This window comes from Squalius cephalus, assembly GCF_949319135.1.
Source record: "Squalius cephalus genome assembly, chromosome: 19".
Lineage (NCBI taxonomy): Eukaryota > Metazoa > Chordata > Actinopteri > Cypriniformes > Leuciscidae > Squalius > Squalius cephalus.
Window position 1 is genome coordinate 9,048,474 of NC_137140.1, and position 22,528 is coordinate 9,071,001.

General features: G+C 38.3%; 1 protein-coding gene across 1 annotated transcript in view; it reads right to left on the bottom strand.

Moving 5' to 3' along the window:
* Window positions 1-12,182, bottom strand: part of erbb2 (erb-b2 receptor tyrosine kinase 2) — a 34,677-nt gene extending 22,495 nt beyond the window's left edge. Inside the window, exons 1-5 of the mRNA XM_079850450.1 lie at window positions 11,889-12,182; window positions 1,913-2,064; window positions 1,122-1,311; window positions 486-614; window positions 334-402 (exon numbers count right to left, since the gene is read on the bottom strand). Of these exons, the coding sequence (XP_079706576.1) occupies window positions 334-402; window positions 486-614; window positions 1,122-1,311; window positions 1,913-2,064; window positions 11,889-11,967 (619 nt within the window). The 5' untranslated portion in view covers window positions 11,968-12,182. The remainder of the gene's footprint in view (window positions 1-333; window positions 403-485; window positions 615-1,121; window positions 1,312-1,912; window positions 2,065-11,888) is intronic.
* Between the last annotated feature and the right edge of the window lie 10,346 nt (window positions 12,183-22,528).

Genomic DNA, 22,528 nt, shown 5'->3' on the forward strand with positions numbered 1-22,528 from the left:
ATCATACATGTCTAACAAGATTCAGAATTGTCTCAGGGGAAGAATTCCATTACGTTTCCCGACAAAACACAAATAGTTAGATATTTCATTTGGTCAAACTGTGTCTATTTATTCTCTTATAGGGAATGCAGAACTGAACTGATCAGACATTTTCTCTTGTATAAACTAGGTTAAATACTGTCATATAAATTAGAGCATTTAGGGGCATGAAAATGTATTTATTAAATATGAGATGGACTGGGAATCTTGATTCAATTATACTGAATTCATGGCAAAAAAAACAAACATTTTTTATCAAACACGAAAAAATACAAATATGTCAATGACACTCACATGTTTGGCAGTCCTGATTTGTTTCTCCCCAACATCCACCGGACCCACAAGCAGAAGAACAAAGAGGACCTGAAAAAAGATCATTACTATTGAGCAATAACAAGTATATAATGCCTCGAATAGTGTAATGTGTAATAGGATAGTTCACTCACAGTTCTTTGGAATGTCTTGCAGGTGCAGCAGTTTGTTTTCAACTGTTGTAACAGTGTCTTTCCAATTAATATTCCGAGGAAAGCAAAGTTGAGGATTTCCCCAAATATAAACCCCGCCGAGCAGGATTTCTGTGAAACAGTCAATAATTTGACTCACAAGTTTCTGTTTTCATGACTGTACAACAATTTTTTAAAATAATTTTATAGAGAATGCAAACACAAAGAGTAATTTCTAGTCAATGAAATATTTTGGACCTGAGCATAAAGAATTCAATAAGAAGTCACGTGATTGAGAGTTTTGAGACAGGGGGAAAAAAATGTCCCATTATAGAGGGTCGCCATCTCTTAATTACGGTAATTACAACATTGCGTGAAGGCAGCATAAGCTTGTTGTTTTGGCTCAGGAGGAACTGTAAAAAGCGGCTGCTGTTTGTTTGCGGCGCTCAGTGACTGTCTGTCAACTCTGCTTAGCCTCATGGTACGCGATGATGACATGTGAGTGAGTTTAAATTAACATAGCTTAAACTGAAATAGACTGAAAAAAATAAAAGTAGCCAGTAATATGACTTTCACTCTTAAATCTATAATTACCCAATATAAATTTGACTTAATGCTTGTAAGTGCCACACTTCTTACCTGTAAGACTCCTGAGGCGTAGTTCTCTCAGGCCGAGTCCCACCTGGCTGTTGTTGATGTTGTTATGTACTGTGAGAGCATAGCTGGAGTTATACAGCTGACTGCCTCGTATGATCCGCAGATTGTCCAGAGGAACTGAACGCACTGAGACGTGAGCTATCAGCACATACCCCTGAACCTCCACAATCTCCTGCAGACAAAAATGAGCCAAATTAAATCAAATTAAAACCAAATTACATTTAAAGGCAAACTTTTACTTGCAATAGGATGTTAGGATGGGTCATTCCTGTTATGCAGTACCCTTTAAGCCTTGAACTTTTAAAAAATGATTATGCCTATGAAATTTAAACCCGAAGTATCTCTATAAAAGGGTATTGCAGACTTTCAGAAATATGCTCTGGTCAAACTCAGGCACACACACACATTATTCATTATAATGTGATTATTTACACAATGGCAAGAAAATGAACAGGAGTTTGGAAATGCTTGAGCACCAAAGAAATCTAGCTGCTGTATAATAAAGAGCTACCCTAACACAGTCAAGTCAAGCCACCTTCATTTATACAGCGTTTTTAACAATATAGATTGTTTCAAAGTAGCTTTACAGTGATAATAGGAAATTAAAGTAACAGCGATTGATTTGGCTTTACAGCAGCTCTAGAATAAAGTTATTGTCCAGCTAAAGTTAGTTTTGATTGATTCACTTCCGTCGCAACGAACATTAGTTATTCATTTAGGGGCTGCTAACATGACACCGTTCTAACACACACAAACACATGACAGTCCCGTACCTGCAAAAAGGAGAGGTCTGGAGTTCCCTGCAGATGTGTGATCTCCAGGTTACCATGAACAACTTGACAGCCCGTGTACAGCAGCCTGAGCATCTCATAATGATTCTCAAGACTGGAGGGTAAAGTCAGCTTCATGTCTGTCCCGAGACATACTGAAAAGTAAAACACAGACACACACACATCAGCAGGACTGTATAAAATGATGTTGTGAAGTTTCTGTGTGTATGTGATATGACAAATGATTTTATCAAATGAAATGGTGAAATGCTCATGAAGTGACTCTCAGAGCAGCTCTGCAGATGAAATTCATGCGTTCATGTACTCATATAGTGACACCACAGGAGAATAAAGTTCAACACTTAGGCTACTTCAGCAATAAAAAAATAATTAAACATCTGTCATTTTAAACAAGTCATTTTTGCTTATTGGTATGATTGAATTGGATCATTGCAGCAGCAAAGACCCTGGTTAATAAAGTGAGATTAAATATGTAAAGTATATTTGTATTATTTAACATATTTAACTAATGCAGGTTTGTGTAATATTCTGAGTTTGCATTTTACTGTTTATTAATTTTGAGGAATACTGAATCTGTTTCTGTGCAAGTGATATGAGTAAATGCATGGTCACATTTAGTCTAGAACAACAATGAACACACAACGACTCTGCATCTTACGGTTCCTCTCGACATGGGGATAGGAGAGCTGCCAGTCAATAAATGGGAAAACAAAGTAACTTGCGATATTTATTTGAAAAAGTACCTCAGATATTTTGGTGTAAATTTAAAAGTCATGCATTATTTTACTTGTTACTCAAGTAATCTCATTATGTAACTCGTGTTACTTGTAATGTGTTTCCCCCAACACTGTTTATTGTTGCGTTAGTAAGAAGGGTATGAATGTAATAGAAGTCCCCTCTCAAAACAATCTGCTTGGAGCTCTTCATGGCCATTGAAAAGTTTCAGCAGTTGTTTCAGCTACGCACCGGCATGGTGCTATTTGAAAAATACATATCATACGCGGGCTAAAACCGTTATACCGCATGAACTAGTATACCACCCAGCACTACATAAAATAAATTAACATCATTTTAGAAATTAACATAATGGAAATGAAACTCAGAGTACTGCCTACAAAGTCTGCATCCATTTCACTTTACATGTATTATTCACATTGTCTTGTAGAGGAAAAGAACACCTTAAAGGCACATACATGATTTGTTTCATTTACAGTCATGACTACTGTCCTCCTGTCTTGGCTTTATCACACTGCTACTCTGTGCAGGAGACTGTAAATAGATGTGTTTGACACTCACTCTGAGTGTCCATGTCATGACATGTGCAGCGCTGTACTGAGATTTGTGCATGTGTGTGTCAATTCACAGATGATTTATTGTAAGTCACTATATTCAGTGCACTGTAAACTGCAGGCTAGCATTTGACAATAGACTGACAATAGACCAAAATAATTTCTATTACACCTCTACGAGTTCAATGAGCACACATATTTCATGTAGCCTTTTTGTTGATTTTTTGATGTTTAAAGTCAGTTAATTCCAGTGGCCGGTCGCATAAACTGCTTAAACTAGTTGTACAAGTTAGTCATCTCATTTTTTTCTTTAAGACTGGTCATAACTTTTTAAAGTCAGTTACATAAAAACACAGATTGGTTTCATTTGAATCTTAAAAGTAAGACTGATTACCCTGTGGATAACTGCTGATCAGAATAGTTCTTAAGACACAGTCTTAACACAGTGGTTATGTTTATGCAACTGCGGCAAATGAAAATTTGCAAATAAGGGTGATTCATTTTCTTTTTCTTTTTTGGGGGATAAGCTATTGTATGAGACATTATTGAAAAAGCTGTTTTGTGCAGTAACATAAGTAACATGTATGCATGCTGATAATAAGTCACTATTTCCTCCTGTTCACACTTCCTTTCCAAGTTCCCTTCCTCCTCTTTCATCATCCTAACATTCCCTCGTCTCTGTGCATGTGTGTGTATAGGGACCTTGAATTGAAAACAACTCTATTCGTCCATGTCTCTGGCAGGCTCTGTTCTCTTTCTCTCTCATTGTACTTCTGTTTCTACATAATCATTTTTTACTCCTACTCAAACTTATTTTAAACTGGTTGAAGTGTTATTATACACCTCAAATGTTTCACCAATGACATCCAAACCAACAGGTTTACACACACGCACACGCATGCTTTGAGTACCTCTGCAACCCTCTACAATGCGAGCATATGCGACCAAATTTCACGAGAGACAACTAAAAAATGTTTTTAATTAGCCCATGGCTAAATTGTACGATTACAGTTGCCTGTAATTGAGTTAGAGGCCAAAAATAAGTTCAGCACAGATATAATTTCACGTGTTTCACACAAATAATCAGATTAAAAGAAGCATGCGTATTTGGCGTGCTGTCCGAGATGTCCAAGAGATGGCTCCGAGCTCGGTATTTTGGCCTGAACCCAGAGTACTCCCCTCTTATCCATCCCTGGCTCTGACAGAAAACAGACAAGAGTGAGGAGTCGGGGTGGTGGAGGGATGCTGAAAACTGTCATGGAACATAGGTCAGCAACGTATATGTAGGACTATGATAAATCATTTGAATGTGAACCTCCCGAAACGTTAATAAAACATCATCTCATTGTCTGCTTCATTGCACGCGCACTCACCGTGAGAGAAAGAGAGAGCAGATGCAGGGCTCGTTGACAGAACTGTCAGAACGGAAATATTATTAATATTGTAACAATTGACTGTATTTAAGAAAGTAAAATGATAATGATAATTTAAATTACAATACTAGTGTGTTATTTTGGTGAAAAAACATTAGAGCACTCAAATATGACACTCAACCGTACTTGTTTGGTGTGAAAATTGGTTCACGCTCATTGGTTCTTGTGTGTCAAGCAATTTTAATTTTTGGATGAACTGTGCCTTTAATAACAGGTACTCCAATAAAATGTCAGTAAAATTCCTAATTGATGAAAAGATTAATGTGAAAATGGGTTTTAATGATGAAATAGAATACACTTTTTTTTTTTTTAATCACAAATGCCAAGTGCATAGGCTTTCTAGCATTAATATTAGGCTACTATAGCAACATTTTAGTTAAGGACAGTCTGTTTCACAAAGTCACATATTGATTGGCACATTTGACAACGAACTTCCCACGCCATGAAGAATGCAGCTCTACCAAGTAGGCTAAAGGTATGATGAGATATTGTTTTCAAGTTTAGAGGACGTAGTTAATAGATTTTTTTCTCTTTATTGTTATTGTTTGTCACCGGTTGCAGTTCTGGCTGTTCTAACTAACCATAAAAATATGCATCGGTTAGTGTTACGTGTTAGTGAAGCGCCGTGTTTTATAGAAAAGCAGACACAATTAATTAATTTTGGTGGTGGTGGTGGTATCATGGTAACTTTCTGTCGTCTATTCATGGTAAAGCCGCTGAAATTGTGTATCTAAGACATGTTTATATCTGGTGGTCAAAAACATGGTTATTTCATGGATATAGATAAGTAGAATTTTCTAATATGTTGGCCTAGGCAATTTTCCTTTTTGTTTTATGTAGCAATATTATTCAATTCTCTACCATCTGTATTTACTCAGTAGTTTTTAGTTTCGTAATTGTAGCGGCGACAGGTTTGTTTACAGTCTGAAAAAAAAATTAACTTTGCATTAAGGCATCGCCCCCTTTCATTACTTAAAGTCCCCGTGAACCGGAAGTTGCAAACGACTTTTCTCCAGTGTTATGACGTATTTCCCAGTGAAACGGAATATTGAACAGAGGGCAGGGTTTTACTTAGCGCTCCTCCTCTCAATCTCTCGCTCATAGCAGACTAACGGTTTGAGGGGAGTGGTTAAGCGTTTTCAAACCAAGCCGTCAAACCTACGTCATCAGAAAAAGACGCCATTTTCAGATTTTGATTAAAGATTACCATGGTAAAAAAAAAATATATATATATTTACTTGCACGGATTAATTGTTCACCACAAGACTAGTAATATGCGCTAACAAAGTAAATAGGGTCCATTTTGATTTCATGGGGACTTTAAGATGCCCCCTCTTCAGTGCTCTGCAAGCTGAACCTCATTGGTTCTTGCGCGTCAAGCAAGCATGTTTGACTTTGAGCATGTTTGTTTACCAAATTTGAGTGCTCTATGTACGTTCGCTGAACGGTGTTCAATGTGAATAAAAGCCTAAACTAAATCTGTTCATCATAAAGCGTTCGGCATAGGGTGAACTATGCCTTTAATAACAGGTACTCCAATAAAATTTCAGTCAAATTCTGCTTACAATGTTGTGTTTGTGGTGAAATGTATATTTTGGAGGATCACATTTTTATTTATTCTGTGCTTTAGAACATGCAGTAACAAACTGACATAGTAAGCGATGTATGTAATAGCAAAACAAGAGCTCATATAGACACATTCATTGTCATTGGAAACTTGTTGTGTCACACGGTGTAAGAGCTGCTCTTGGTCTCTACGACAACAACACAAGAGAGACAGATTGAATTTAAATCAGTGCTCTTTACCTGTGCAGTGAGTAAATTCACCACACCTACTCTTGGTGTGCGGCCAGACAGGAAGTAGAGTGTGTAGGCTACTTCACAAGCGTGTACTCAATAGGTTTTCAGCTGCCAAATTCTTTTAACTGCTGCTGTCACGGAGACTGATCTCACAGACAACAACAACAATACAGAAAACAGAGTGCAAGCTGACATTTACAGCGACCAAAGATCAACTGCTGTCTACTAGGTCCTGACCTTGGTTATAATAAGAGAAACACCAAAGATCTTCCCAAGACAACCATTCCGACCCTTTATCACTGCCCACAAGAACAGGGTATCCAAACGGGGTATTATCACTTTGACCGTGTCCTCTGGGCATTGACCTCAAATACCACTGAATGGACAAGCAGTATTTGCATCAAAATCGATAACACTTTCAATAACACAGCGATGACAAAAACACTCAACTAAAGGGAACGTTTAAGTGCACAATGACAAATTAATTCAATATGTGAACCAAGGGCATAAACAAAATAGTTTCAGGTGTTGGTCACTAGTATAATACTGTATGCAAAAATACATTTTCCTTATTCATTCAAATACACATGTATCATATCAGTGCTTTTCTACATGCATATTCTATTCTTGCTCTCTTGCACATAGTCAGTCACACAACAAACAAGAATTACTCAACCGACAGGAAGAACAGGATTTGGACGAGACCTTGTGTCTCTGTGTTTGTGAAGCGTGTATCACTCCGTTCTGACACATTGCTACACGCATACCAAAATACTGATGGGATGCACGTATGCTGAACTAATGCATGCGAGCATTGAGCATGAGATAATGACCTTGAACATGCTTTACATATAGAAGCTTTCCTGCAAGTAATCTAACACAACATACACCACACAACAACAGCCTGCTTGCACGACAGTTGATGAGTGCATCAATCAGTTTGGCTAGTTTATCTAGATTCTTTCTTATATGGGTTTGATCTTTTTTGTGGCGAGGCTTTAGCTGTTCATTTTGCACAGTAAAAACCTCTTGAAAAATATTTTCAATATTTATCTAGTTTTGGATTTATAGCCTATACAGAGACCATAGTGACCCAAAGCTGTGATTGTAAATACATCAAAAACATTATTTACAGCAACTTTTTTATTTATTCTTTAAGACCCTTTTTGCGCATTTGACATTGCCAGATGTCTTTTTTTGATATGCATCAAGGAATTTATTCAGTAAATGTGTTTCCATCGTTTTTTATGCAATTTTTTAAATGTGCATTTTGGCGTGTCCATCCAGCATTTTTTGTCCTTTTCATTGTGTTTTGAGACTTGGGTTACATCTGCGTTAATCCGAGTACATTTGAAAACAGCGTTTTCGTACTGAAATGCTTTCCGTCACACTAGCGTTTTCGTCCACACAGAAACGTGCTAAATTCCCCTTACTGCGCATGCGTAAGCCCTCATAAAAGTTCACTAGATGATACAGACAGAGCAAAAAGATCTCACGCAATTCTTTCGGCAGTATCGTTTTATTTAGCAAGATATCTCACCATTCACTGATGTGTCCAGGTCGCACTCACTCACCATTATATGTTTGGTCTTAAACGCAACTGCTCTCATGTTTTGCCGCAGGACAGCAAATGTGAGTAAATGATCTGTCATCTTTGCAAGAGTGTACAAAGTAACATATTTCAGCAACTGTGTGAAAGTGAACAGCACATAACAGACACAATACCTGTATAAACATGAAAACCGCGTTTTCAAATTCTTTGGACTTTGGACAGCGTTTTCAAAAAGCTTTGTTTTCGTTCATAAAAACGCAGTCTCATTGTGGATGGAAGGCCAAAAAGAAGCATTTTCAAACAAAAACGTATTAGTGTGCACAAGGCCATGGAATTTAGGACATAAATTAAATGAACTACTTTGATGACACTTTTATGGAGCTTTTCTGCTATTTTTGGAGCTTAACAGCATTTTAATTACCATTCACTTTCATTGTATGGGGAAAAAAAAGAGCAGCACAAACATTCTGCTAAACATATATTTTTCTGTTCCTTAGAAGGAAAAAGTCAAATCTGTTTGAAACAACATGAGAAATCAAATGATGACAGAATTGTCATTTTTGGAAGAAATTATTTCTTTAAGACGTATTTCAAAAATGGTATGCTATCTAAAACGTTGGGGGAAACAGAACCTATAAGACAAAAATATAGCCTATAAAAGCATGACAATCACAAGACAAACTACTTCAGAAAATCAGTAATGTTCCATCTTTGCCATGTCAGTGAACAGTGAACAGTGCAAAAAAACACATGCTGCTGATACTCTTTTCCAGTCTTATCATCCTTAATATTGAAGTCTTTATTTATCCTGACGTAGTCCTTAACAAAACTCACAGACTTGTGTTTCACCAAAACACAGACAAGGAAATTTCCTCCTGGCTCTAATGAGTTACAAATCTGACTGCTAAGGCCCGTTCACACCTTCACAAGAATAACTAGCCTATAACGTTATATAAGCGCACACCAACTGACAATAATGTGTTGTTTATTATAAGTGAGCTGCAGTTATGATATCAGAATGTCTGTGTCAATGGCGTCTCTATTTTTGTAGAATTACGATTATTAAAACCTTATAGTTATTGTCATCGTCCTTGGTGTGAAAGGCCTTTTCTCAGATAATAAGCGTTAAAGATAAAGATCCTGAAGCCCATTAAACGTGTGGTGACACTTTCAGCTAACAGCATTGCTAAAAGCCCCATTACAGGTTCTGAAACACTCAACAATGAAACACGTAAAGCATATCTAAGACAGCTCTGTAGTACACCCGCAACAACTGATAACAAGGGCAAGCCCAGCACAGCAGTGAACCAACTCTTAGTTTAGTAACTGCACACACAACATGTACTTATGCATATGCAGAATCAGATGGCAAAAGTTTGACAGGGACAGGTTTTGCTAAGTTTTGAGAATTGGAGACGTGGTCACATTAGAAAAGGTCCCATGACAACAATGTCCCATGCAAATGTCCCAATGCCATTGTTTATGGATTCTGCTTGTCAACAAGACTGAAAGCTTCTTGCAGGCTGTTGACAATTTGAGCACCTCAAGGATGTTTAACCCTTTAAAGCCTGACATATGAAAGAATAGTCAGAAAAATATATATTTTTAATGAAACAGTTTATCAAAAATATTGAAAAAATCTTTAAAAAATTTGATTTTTGAGTACAATATTTGATACCCGAGGCCTTTGTGACTCATTCAGTATATGAGAATATGGAGAGAAAAAAAAACTTTTTATTCAGAGGACCAAACTGAGAAAAAATATGCACTTTGTTGCAGCTGCTGATATTTATATAGCCAGAAAGTAAGATGAAATAAGCAAATTAATGTAAATAAATGAGATCGTATAGCAGACATATGCATATAAATATCAGTTGTCACTCTCTCTCTCTCTCTCTCTCTCTCTCTCTCTATATATATATATATATATATATATAAATGCTTAATTTTATGATCAAAGCTCATAAAATATAAATGTTTTTAAGATCAAAACTCTGTAGCTTTTATGGTGGGGTGCAAAAATATATAATGCAATGTAATAAAATGATAATTGAGAGATTATCAAAAAACAGATTTTTCAAAAATGAAAAATAAAAAAAAGAATGATGTAGCCTATGTATAATCAAGTAACTAAGAACTAAGTAATCAAGTAACTAAGTTGCTTTAGTCCATTTCTTAAAATATCTAAAAATATTACTAACAATATAAAAGTTTTTATTGTTATGTTTACTTTATAATCACATTTATACTTTATATCACAGCCAAAAAAAAAACAAAAAAAACATTTACCATGACCTGATTTTTTTTTTTTTTTTTTTTTTTTTACAATTTTTCTAAAAGGCACAACAAAACTTTTTTCAGCAAAGTCATTGGTCATGTCGACAATTTAGATGCCTTAGATACATGAAAAAATCTAACTGAAATGCAGAAACACATTTGTTTTGTTAAATGTGTAATCAGAAGCTGACAGTTACACAGAACTTTAAAGTAAACGACCTTTGGAATAACTTTCAACGAGCAGGAAGAAGAGTATATGATTTCCTAAGAAAATATGAATTCTTCCACCACTGAGTGCATGTACCGTACACACAGAGAAATTAAAAGAAATTCAATGTGTAGATATAGGTTAAAAAAACAATAATGGTTTATGACAGTGGTATTTTTGTGTTATGCAGAGAATGAGAACTACAAAGTTTAAACTGGTATTAAACCTCCCATCAATTCAGTTTTGTACACAATTTGTGTTAATCTCTGAGATTGCTGAATCCATTGTTTTACGGTCTGATGTATACTGGCCTTCTCTGTCATGTCATCTGTAGGCTACTATAATAATAACATGCACAAAAAAGTACAAACAAATTACCATGGCTCTACTTTGGTGTCTAGGACATGTTTTATATCAATACCATGGTTTTAAGCATGTATCATGGCAATACCATAGAATTTTTCACTTATAGTCCTGGTTATTACTACCATGGATATCAAAGTACAATAGTAATACAATCTCAAATTACCATTGTGCCATGGTACTACCACTGTACATCTAGCCTACGTGTCTGCTACTAATATTAATTAATTGCTATTTTTATTATTGATATTAGCAGCACCGACATCATCATTATGATGTTGTTGTCCTGTGTTCATGACCCAATTGATTGCTTTTGTATTATGACCTATTGTTAAAATAATAACTTGTGTGTCACTGTCATTATCATGTTGTTGTTCTGTGATTATAACCCATTTAATTGTTATTCTATAATTATATTTTTAAAAATGTTGTTTAGTATTAGCCTACATTTTGGTTAACAGGAGGGTGTCATTAATATTTCATAAATTCAAGATTTAAAAAATAAATGAACTAATTTTACTTTTTGTATATTGGTTTAATTTTAAGATAAGGAGTTGTGCCCATTAAACTCATGAACTCTTGGCTGTCAGGTTTCAGCGCTATTGTCATGCAAAAGTTGCAAATCAAGTTTGTGCGACATACTTTAACCTACGACTAATGCGAGAACAGTGCGAGAAAAAACACCGACGGGATTTTTATGTTGTTGTTGTTGTTAAACTTATCCACTTTAAATAAGCCTAAATTAGTCAAATTAATACAAGTTTAAATTGTAAAGTTGTTTACTCTAGTAAAACAACAAATCAAATTCCACACTGAAAGCAAGCGACGAACAGTCGCGTGAAAATGCAGTGGGCCCCGCGCGCCGGTCGCGTCGCGTCTTGAGCAGTGGATATGGGGTGTCAACCGCTTGAGTAGCAGTTTCAACACAAGAATGTCCCCCGCTGCTGTTTGTTTGTTCTTGTTAAACTCTCTTTCTGCTCAGTAACTATAATATGGGAATTTGTGGATAGTTTGGGAATGTGTGGAGAGGACCCACCTTCTCTCCCTGTAGCGTCTGTAATTCCCAACAGCAGCAACAGGACCCAGACGAGCCCAAAACTTCCGTCCGCCTCCATCGATTAGTCCTCCATTAGTTAATAGTCCTCCAATTCATACCCAGATCTCGAATATGTAACACAGATCCACCTCGTGTAGTTTCGACGCTTTTAATATACCTGTTTTCTTTTCTTTGTTATTTCCCGAATACCAACAACTTCCTGGCAGAAGGGAGTGCGCCCGACTCTCCAGTCAGTGTGTGCATGTGTGCATGTGTGCGTGTGCCATAATGCGCGCGCTCCCGCGGAGGAGTGGCAGTACAGATTGACTCCAGCCCAGCAGTTCAGCAGCTCTACTGACACATTCAGAATCAGTCACAATGAGCTTTATTGCCGAGTACGCTTACACAGAAGCTTCCAGTGCACAGACAGAATGACAGCGACAAGACAGATAATACAAATAGATCTATTAAAATACAAAATAAACAATAGACAACGTATGTTATACAAATGCAAGGGAGTGTGAATAAAAAGCATGGTCTGCTGAATAAATAGGCAATAAGTAAAAAAGAGTGTTATGTATTGCACATGTCTATTGCCCAGTAGGGGCATTTAACTGTTCATGCGGCCCTGAGGAAAGAAACTTTTCTTGTGCCTGGCTTTAGTGCTCGGTGATCTGTAGGGGTCTGTGAGGGGTCCAGGGTGATTTTGCCAGACCTTTAACTTACTCTGGATGAGTACAGTTCTTGGAGAGTGGGAAGGGGTGTACCAATGATTCTGGACTATCCTCGTTTTAGTCTGAATTGGTTTGATTGGTTTGATTCATGCAGACTAATTATGGAGTCGGGATCAGTTTTAACAAGGCCATGGCAAGTGGTCATATTTTTTACTTGCCGACTTTAAATAAAAAGCATATTGTTTTCAACAAAATTAGAACAATTATAAAACAATAATAATAAAAAAAAACTCATAACACAACACATAAAATCCATCCAACAACACTAAATTTCCAGCCATTGTAAGCCCAAAATGTGCCAACCTGTCCTTAGGCAAATTTCAACATTAAATTTTATTATAACTTGACTCCTGTCTGAATGCATGTTAGTGTGTTACACAGCAGATGAGCCTCTTACAAAAAAAAAAAATGATACTGAAATTTTAGAGACAGAATTCATACAAATATTTTACTTTAAGTCAGTTCTTGAAAAAGGTGAAACCAACAACAACACATTTGTGTCAATGGACTTTTGACTTCAGTAAGCCTACTCGCATTTGTGACAACTTGCCCCACTCTGGTCAGTAGTCAGTTATGGCTAGCAACTAATTGTTTCTAATTAAAATTCTATAGGACACTGTCATTCAGATATCAGAAACTATTTGCTTCTGAGTAGTATCTATTGCAATTTTATTAGTAAGACTTTTTATTGAACTTTCACCACTTATAGTAATTACAAAAGAGTTATTAGTAATTATAGTAGACCAAAAGAATAAGCATTAGTATCTAATAAATAGTTACTGGAAAAACTGGAATGGTAATGTTAGGTTTCTGGTTGCAGCAACGAGGAAACAGGATTACTGTGCAGCAGACTTTACTAACAATAAACTTTAAACTTACAGAAATGTTTGGGAGACTAAGAATCAGGACAGAACAACCAGCTTAACATTAACATTGACAGACACTGAACAGGACAAAACACAGGGCTTAAATACACAGAGCAAATGAGGGAAACGAGACACAGCTGGGACAAATGAACTCAATGACAGAAACCATAGTAACAAACAAGCTTGGGATGAACTAATGAAGGAGGAGTGGCTAGAAACTGAACACAATGAACAGAGGAAGTCCAAACACAAACAGAAACGTGACATTACCTCCCCCTCCCGGAAGGCACGTCCTCGCGCCATAAACAATCAAGAGGGGTGGGTGGGTGCCCTGGAGGCTAACTAGGAGAGGTATAGGTAGGACAGGATGCCCCCAGGGCAGTACCGGTGATACAGGAACCCAGGGAGGTGCTGGCAGCTCAGGGGGCCAGGGCGGAGCCGGCAGTTCAGGGGGCCAGGGCGGAGCCGGCAGTTCAGGGGCCCAGGGCGAAGATTGCAGTTCGGGGGACCAGGGCGGAGCCGGCAGCTCGGGGGACGCGGTGGCAGCCATCTTGGTCAAAGACTCTGGTTCAGGCGTGGTGGTGGCCATCTTAGCCAAAGGTTCTGGCTTGGGCGTGGCGGCGGCCATCTTGGCCAAAGGCTCTGGCTCGAGCGTGGCGCAGGCCATTTTGGCCAAAGGCGTGGCTGCGGTGAAGCTTCAGTAACAGCGGCATGGGGAAGTGCCAAGGCTGCATCCCGGCTAGATAGTGGACAGGAGGCTTTAAAATGCATGATTAGCACTGTTGAACTATTGAAGAAGGAGTGGCTAGAAACTGAACACAACGAACAGAGGAAGTCCAAACACAAACAGAAACGTGACAGTTTTTTTTACAGTACAGCTAAAATAGATATTATCACTACCGGATGAGCTATTAGTAAAAGGAAGAATTCATAACTTTGCTATTTTTAAATTTTTAGGAATAAATGTTTGATCCTTGGAAAATGCAACTGTTTAAACAAAAAGTGAACATTTATTAATGAATTCATTTCTTATTACTTATCTTTAAAAAATCGTTTCCAAATTTGCTCTTCAGGGAGTGTTTTTTTAATGTTAACACTATGCATTTCTACTTGCAGTGGCTGCTTTTCTCAAAAGTCAATAGACATGGGGAATATTCCAGAGAATGGCATGTGTTGCCAAAAGTGATCTTTTTTTCTCACATTGATAGTGAGTGTTTGTACCCCAAGCTCAAACTCTGAGTAGGCAGAAAGAGGAGGAAGAAGAATAAACCTCTTTCATTCAAAACTATCAAGCGTCTTGTCACCTACATGACCCCTCGTAATACAGCCCGAGAGTGAGTAAACCTTACTCCAGTTTATCATATAGCTGTATATTTAGTGTGCATTTATCTAGCTATACCAATATAGATTTCTTGAGAAAAATGATTTTACAGTCTTCTTCCAGTATGGCAATCAGGTGCTATTAGGCAGAGCATGAGTACATATTCAGAATAGCATAATATACATCTATTTTTGCAGTATGCATAGAATAAAAACTTTTTTTTTTAATTTAATACATGTGAAAATACATTTAAATGTAATAGACATACTGTAAAAGTATCCTGTTCAATTTACTATAAAAATAACTGGCAGAATCGGTTGCCAGAAATTCCCAATGAAAAAAAAAAAACTTTGACAATCTTTCCAGTATTACGGGATGGTATATTGGTGCTAATAAACTAATAACCATATATTTCATTAAGTGATATAATCTTACTATACAAAACCTGAAAATCTGCTTTTTACCATAAAGTGGCTATATGTACGAATCTTCATATGTTAATCACTTTTTTATTGCTAAAGCCAGCAGGGGGTGCTCACCCTGTGGTCTGTGTGGGTCCTAACGCCCCATATAGTGATGGGGACACTATACTGTAACAAGCACCATCCTTCGGATGAGACGTTAAACCGAGGCCCTTTCCACCAATAAGCTGGTGTGTGGTGGACGTTCTGGCGCAATATGGCTGCCGTTGCATCATCCAGGTGGATTCTGCACATTGGTGGTGGTTGAGGAGATAAAGCGCTTTGAGTGCAGAGAAAAGCGCTATATAAATGTAACAAATTATTGTTATTAGTGGATAATCGCAGTGCCAGCCAGAGTGCAGAGTGCAGCTTTCTAGGACCAGTGAATTTGTCATCCTCCCAAGCTGTGACGATACTCGGATTCAACGGTAAGTTTGTTTTATTTTATTTTGCTTACGGGTTATTACTGTATGGTGTCAGTTACCTCACGGTTCTATCCGGAGGCGTGTCACCATGCTATTGACTAGTTTTTTGAGAGAGTTTTGTGTTTTTGTCCCTGTTTGCATTGTATTTTGTCTTGTACAATCTACCCGATGGTGATAGCCGTAGGTGTTTATTAAATTATTTGAATAGGAGACTGAATTCTCTCTCTCTTTTCTCTGTTCCTCATGGTTCATCCGGAGGTAAGAGGATTTATTGTAATTTTTCCTATCACTCCTCGTGGTTGTATCCAGAGGTTTTCTAATTATTGAGGCTTATCTCTAGCCTGGATGCCAGCCGAACTTAGCCCCGCCCAAATTCGGTCTGGACTTGATCCATTGTGGAGCAACTATGTTCGAACCAGAGCTGTTCGGACCAATCAAATTGTCAGGACGGGCTTTATACAATGATGGACAGATGATCAACAGTAACGTAATCATCCACGTCACCAAAGAGCGCTTGGGTTGAATTCATTTACAACAAAGATGGCTGCCTCTGGAGAATTGAGATGTGTAGATTCCACCATTGCATGTTATAGAAGACTCCGTTGCTCTGATTGGTTGTAGGTCTATCCAATTGAGTGCAGAGGCATTTTCTTTCCTGGTTCGGTTGAAACCTACAGTCTATGGTTGAAACACACCCCATAATCACAGCCCAATGGAACAGTATCAGACTCATATTCTGACTAGAATCTGAGTATGACGACGTCAGGCTAGCTAATTTCTACTGCCTTCCTACTGAATTGCAAGCTCTGTCCTAATGAGCTTTTTCCTGATGATGGGCATGATCTCTGCCCATCAAGCCTGGGTGTTCAGCATCTGAAGGAAGCACTTATGGACCCGTGACTGCATTGTAGCTTACTGCCAATGACAGTTAGTCAGAAAGACAGTTGCATTTGGTAAGACTGTACCACAAACCGGGACACTAGTGGTTTGCAAGTAGATCTGGCTTTGCGGTAGAGAGCTCAAAAGCACCGTGCCTCAGCAGCTGCTGGTGCTTCCCGGGCTAAGAAGAAATCTAGTTCTAGTGGCAGTCATTTGGCAGGGCAATTGTTGTCAAAGAAAGTTGCTTGCCTTTCTTCAGACATGGCGGAAATGAAACGTCTCTTGCAAAACCTCCAACCAAAACCATGGAGGATGCTCACTCACCATCATCTAATGAAGAGCCTACCTTTTCACCATATACTCCTCATAGCCCCCACCTTGACGTTATGTCTACATGTGCTTCCAACACCCATTTCCGAGATCATCTTCCTAATAAAGATGATGAAGTGGGATCTAAGGTGGCTTGTGGTTCTGGTGAGTCCACACTTCATTCCTCGGGGACTGCTCCACCCCCAGTGGATGACACACTGTAAGTGCTTCGGATGGCAATGCCCTGTCTTGGCCTTGATGAATGCCCTGCACATTCTGTTCAGTCTAGTGTGTTTTTTCTGCAGACCTTCACCTATGGTTTCCTTTGTTATGCCTGCATGTAAAGACTTCATAGCAGACTTTTTGAGTGCCCTCAAAGGACCAGGTATAGCCAAAAGGTATTCCAAAACTGCTTGCACTTTGACAATGACAGAAGCGGAGTCCCCCACATTGGAGTGCGGAGTGTACCTGAAGTCGAACAGTCTGCTGCTGCACTGGTAGTGTCACCAGAACGTCTGATGCCCTAGTGCTCAGTGTGGCTGCACAGATTCCTTTCTGAAGAAAGCGTATGAATCAGTTGCCTACATCACTCGTGCTGAAAATACTGTCTGCTAATTAATTTAGGCTTTTTTCTCTTCAGATTGTAAAAAGACCTTGAGGGATCTACTCATCCTTCCTGGACATTATTTTGGTCCTGAAGTATCTGAGGTTTTGGAAAGACGCATGAAGTTGTCTGCAATCCCTCACCGGCTAACATGTGCAGCGTACCCCAAATTTTAGAATGCCAACAGCACCTGCTCATTACTGTTACACGCCTGTGCAAACCACGTTACTGCCATGTGCCCTCTAATCGACCTCAGGGCCAGAAGAGATTTCCGGGTTCTAATGATGCCCAGATGCGCGACCCTCATGGTAGTCCAGCTCTCCGCTGTTCCCTAGGGGATCCACATCAGTGTCCTCCCACAACCTCAAAAGGCCGACACTTCAAGGCCTGAGACGCTAGGGTCAGTGGTCAGATGTTTTATGACACATCATCTGAGTTACTGAGTTACAGTGTCAGACCCTTGGGTCTTGGTGACATTGCGTAATGGTTATACACTGCAGTTCCGACACCGGCCCCCCAAGTTTTTCGGGGTCACATTTCAACTGTTGTAGTAGACCCATTTCATTTAGCAGCTCTCTCTCAAGAAATTATTTGCTTGTTGGAGAAGAGCGATAAAGAGCAAACCTCCTCTTGCCCCTTAGTTCAGAGGGAGACATTTTCTGGTTCCAAAGCAAGACAGAGGTTTTCATCTAATTTTAGATTTGAGGAGAATCAACTGATAAAGAAGCTCCCGTTTTGCATGTTGCGTGTGGCCGACATTCTTTGGTCAATGGCAGAAAGTGATTTGTAAACAGCTGTGTCGCAGTTAAACTCAAAATCATGAGGTAGCTGTCAGTTCACCAAAAACTCTCAATGAGTCAAATTGGCTAACTCCATTATTATAGACTTTACATTGTTATTATATTTAAATTCATTTTTGAAGTGATATTGTAAGTTATTGTTGTCCCTGATTCAAGAGGGTGCATATTTTCAGCCGCATTTGTGCCTTTTTGGAGCACACATAAGGTGTCTGGCCCTCTTTAAAATCACTGCTGGCAGCGGTGGTATTCGAAACCACACCCGCGAAGGGACTGGACCCTTAATCCAGTGCCTTAGGCCGCTCGGCCACACTAACTTGTGAAAGCACCTTCCGTGGGCCATTTTCTCGCCATGTAGCCATGTCTCACTTCTCCACAGTTAAATCCGTTGAAATTCTACGTGCCTTAAAGGAGCTCCTCAACAGGTGGAAAGGCCTCCTAAATACAGGGGGGAGCAGTTACGCTCCTGGAGGCCCCCCTCCCTGTGGATTGCAATTCCATCTCTAATCAAACACAACTGAATTACCAAATCAAAGCCTTTGGGCCATTTTCCAAAATGGCTCCTTTCGTGGGCCGTTTTCGTGTCGACCTGATGGATGCATATTTCCATGTTCTGATTGCCATGCATCACAGGAAGTTTCTGCGTTTCAGTTTCATGAACAAGACCAGTTCAGGGTTCTACCATTTGGACTCTCCCAAGCTTCTTCTGTGTTTACAAGATGTATGAAGGCTGCCCTGTCTCCCCTGTTGGCCCAGGGGTTGCAGATTCTACCGAATCTAGATGACTCGTTGCTCTGCGCTCAGACGAGAGTCCAATCTGTACACAATACACAACATGCTGGACAACGTCCTGAATGGGGATAAACCGTTTTTCAGTCATGCTAAAATACATAATGTTGTAACAGATATGACATGAAACACCTATGTGCCAGCCATTGTGTGTTACACCTTAGCATCCATAGGACCAACTATTATCCTTAGTTTACACATTATATGAATTTGCTAAGAAAAATGTCATGTTTTCCTTAACATTTTTATTAAACATTTCATAAAAGCAATAAGGCACTTGTGGTTTATTGTGACTACATTGCACCACAGCCTCTCATGGTGTTACTGAAATAAACATAGTACCAGTAAAATAATTAATACAGAACAATTTTATTAATTTCCTCAAGGTTCTTTTATACACATTTGGGCTTGTGTACAATTGGTGGAGAAAGGTGCATTACAATACCAAGACAAAGAAAGAGAGCAATAGAAGGGGACAGAAAGAGTGAGAAGAGAAAGTGAAGGTGGGGGGATATACAGGGCAAGTCCATGTTGAGCCTATAGATGGCCACAATCAAACTGGCCAATGAAAAAGAGGGAGAATTTGGAGCTCCTGTGGGACATTAACAATTAGAATACCCAGAAGACACCTCTCGCGTTTGGCATTGTGTTGCATTACATACAGACAACAGTGTCAAAAATGTATACAACTAATAAATGCTTTTCAGAAGGCAACCAATTACCAGTCTGGCCATACAGTAAATCTCATTCCCTTTCTTTTTAGTTTCTTTAATGTGAAAAAGGTCACGTTTACATTCAGCATGCAGGTTATCAGCATACCAAATGGTACATTTTCATGTAATTGCAGAAAATATAACATACTACTACCGTTCTGTTTTAGAAATATATAGAACAAAATATGAAACATGTTTTAAGGGAAGCTGAAAAGGATTATATAAATGTTAGTATCACTTGTGTCCATAAACAATTATCTTGCTTTAACTTGGTCATCTCAATTAATGGAACATTCCAGGATCATCTGTGTGATGTGCTGTCAATCACCACAGACAATTATTTGAACTTTGATTGTATAATAAAGAAAAAAGATGTGTTGAGTTTGATACTTAAAACTGAAGTCTAGGGGTTCAACTTTTAGAAGAAAAGATTCTATATAGAACCTTAAAGGTTTCTGTCAGGTGCTTCATATACAACCTTTTAGGGGTTCCCATCATGGGATCATTATATGGATTTAGATTTAATTAATTAATTTTGTTTTCATTAATTTCGAATTTTAATCAAATGTTATGACTTAAACAGCTGGTAAACATACTTTATCACTAGGAAAAAAAATAGCCTGTTAAACATGAAAGTATGCAATAATTTAAGACATTTATCCTTATAGAACATTTTTGGCACAAAGTGTTCTTTAAAATTAAGTCAAAAATCCTATAGGGTTCTATATAGAAACCCATTGAACCTTTTTGCAATTGATTTCCATCAGCATTTCCATCGTACAAACACATTTTGAAAATTCTGTGATGATGGTTATAGAGCTTAAGTTGTAGCTGGAATTTTCCTTTAATTTTGTCCAAGTAATGTTTAATCAAAATGTCAAACTGGACCTTCTGGTGACAACTTCTTTGCAACTTAAAAAGTAGTAGATAGTGGTAAAACTCCCTCAGAAATACTGTAGCATTGACTTTCTAATCATTAACACACTCAAAAGACAGATGCGATGAATGGTTGAGTCTGATCAGTGGTCCCACCATCACTGTTCTGGATACCCTTGTTGTCCCCTCCCCCTCTATACCGCTTTTAGCCTTTCTAAACGGCTATATTTACCCTCCAGGCTGATCATGCTTGCACTCTTGTTCTGACACACACACACACACACACACACACACACACACACTGGTTCACTATCTTTGTAAGGGACTCTCCATAGATGTAATGGTTTTTATACTGTACAAACAGTATATTCTGTCCCCTTACACTAACCCTACCCCTAAACCTACCATCACAGAAAACCTTCTGCAGTTTTACATTTTCAAAAAAAATTATTCTGTATGATTTATAAGCTTGTTTCATTATGGGGACCTCAATTTAGGTCCCCATGAGTCTGTGTGCATTCAGGTTGAAGTCCCCACCGGGATAGAAAAACATGCACACACACACACACGCACACACACACAAAGTGCACAAGTGACAATTTGGAACAAAGATATGTCAGGCAATCAAATGTGGTTTTGGCTCCAGTTACAATAACACTAGAATCTGTGCCAGTTCATTTTAAGATGATACAAGAAATAGAGAAATAGTCTGGCACAAGCGAGTAAGAGTATGGTGGAGGCTGAGAGATTTGTGGAGAAGTGATGACTTGTATGAAACATAAAAAGATAAAAATGTAAGGCATAGTGTGACAAGTGTTCTGAAAGAAAGGAGTTTACTAACATAAGGATATAAGCTGTGGTAGCCACCAGGTTGCTGTAGTAATAAATGTGTGTAAATGTAATGCACTACAAGCTCAAATTGCACAGCAACTACACACACACACACACACACACACACACAAATCCTTCTTCATCCCCTTTCCATTCCCTTCAGTGGAAAATTCCAATTCTAAGTAATATTTTCATTGCAAAGGCATTCTTGGTGAAAATAAATGAAAGTCACTCAAAAATCTAACAATCAAAATGAAAATGTGTCAACAAAATAAAGCACAGAGTGATCGGATATATAAAAAAGTGTAAGGAAATGAAAAACAAAGATAAAGCAGCAACATAGAAAAAAAAAAACATAATATGTCAAAGGAAAAGTCATTTCTTTGCTATCTCATATCATGCCACTCTTTAAATCTTCCTGCCATAAAGTCAGTCTTTTATATTCAGGCAACAAGTAGCTCTGTGGTGGTGATATTAGACACTCTCCTTAAAGTGATTACAGGAGTAGCTGACCCAAAAATTTACTCAAGACTTTCCTCCATAGAACATAAAAGGAGACGTTTAGTAAAATGTTTTTGCACTGCTTTTCCGTTCAAAAGAAGCATACTGTGACCAGCAACAAGAAATCACCATCATAATACTATCAGTATCACAATACTTTGCAAATCATGATAGTTAAGAACTACAGTGAAATATTATCAGCAAATAATGACCTAAATTTTGGTCCGTTACTCACATAAAGAGTCAAGTCATACTAGATACTAGATCTAGTGCTTTTAGTCATTTTTGAAGCGTGACAGTCCCTGGTCACCTTTCACTTTTATTGTACAACCATTCTGCTAACCTTCTCCTTATGTGTTCCACTGAAAATCATCATGAATAAACATCAACAGTGTGGACTATCCATTAAAAATCTAGTGATTAAAGTGATTACTATAGAAAAAATGGGTAACTTGATATGCACTGCTACAAGAACAAACCGTCCAATCCATCACAAGTCTATGCTGGGAAAGTTCCCGCAGTGTGGAAACTAAT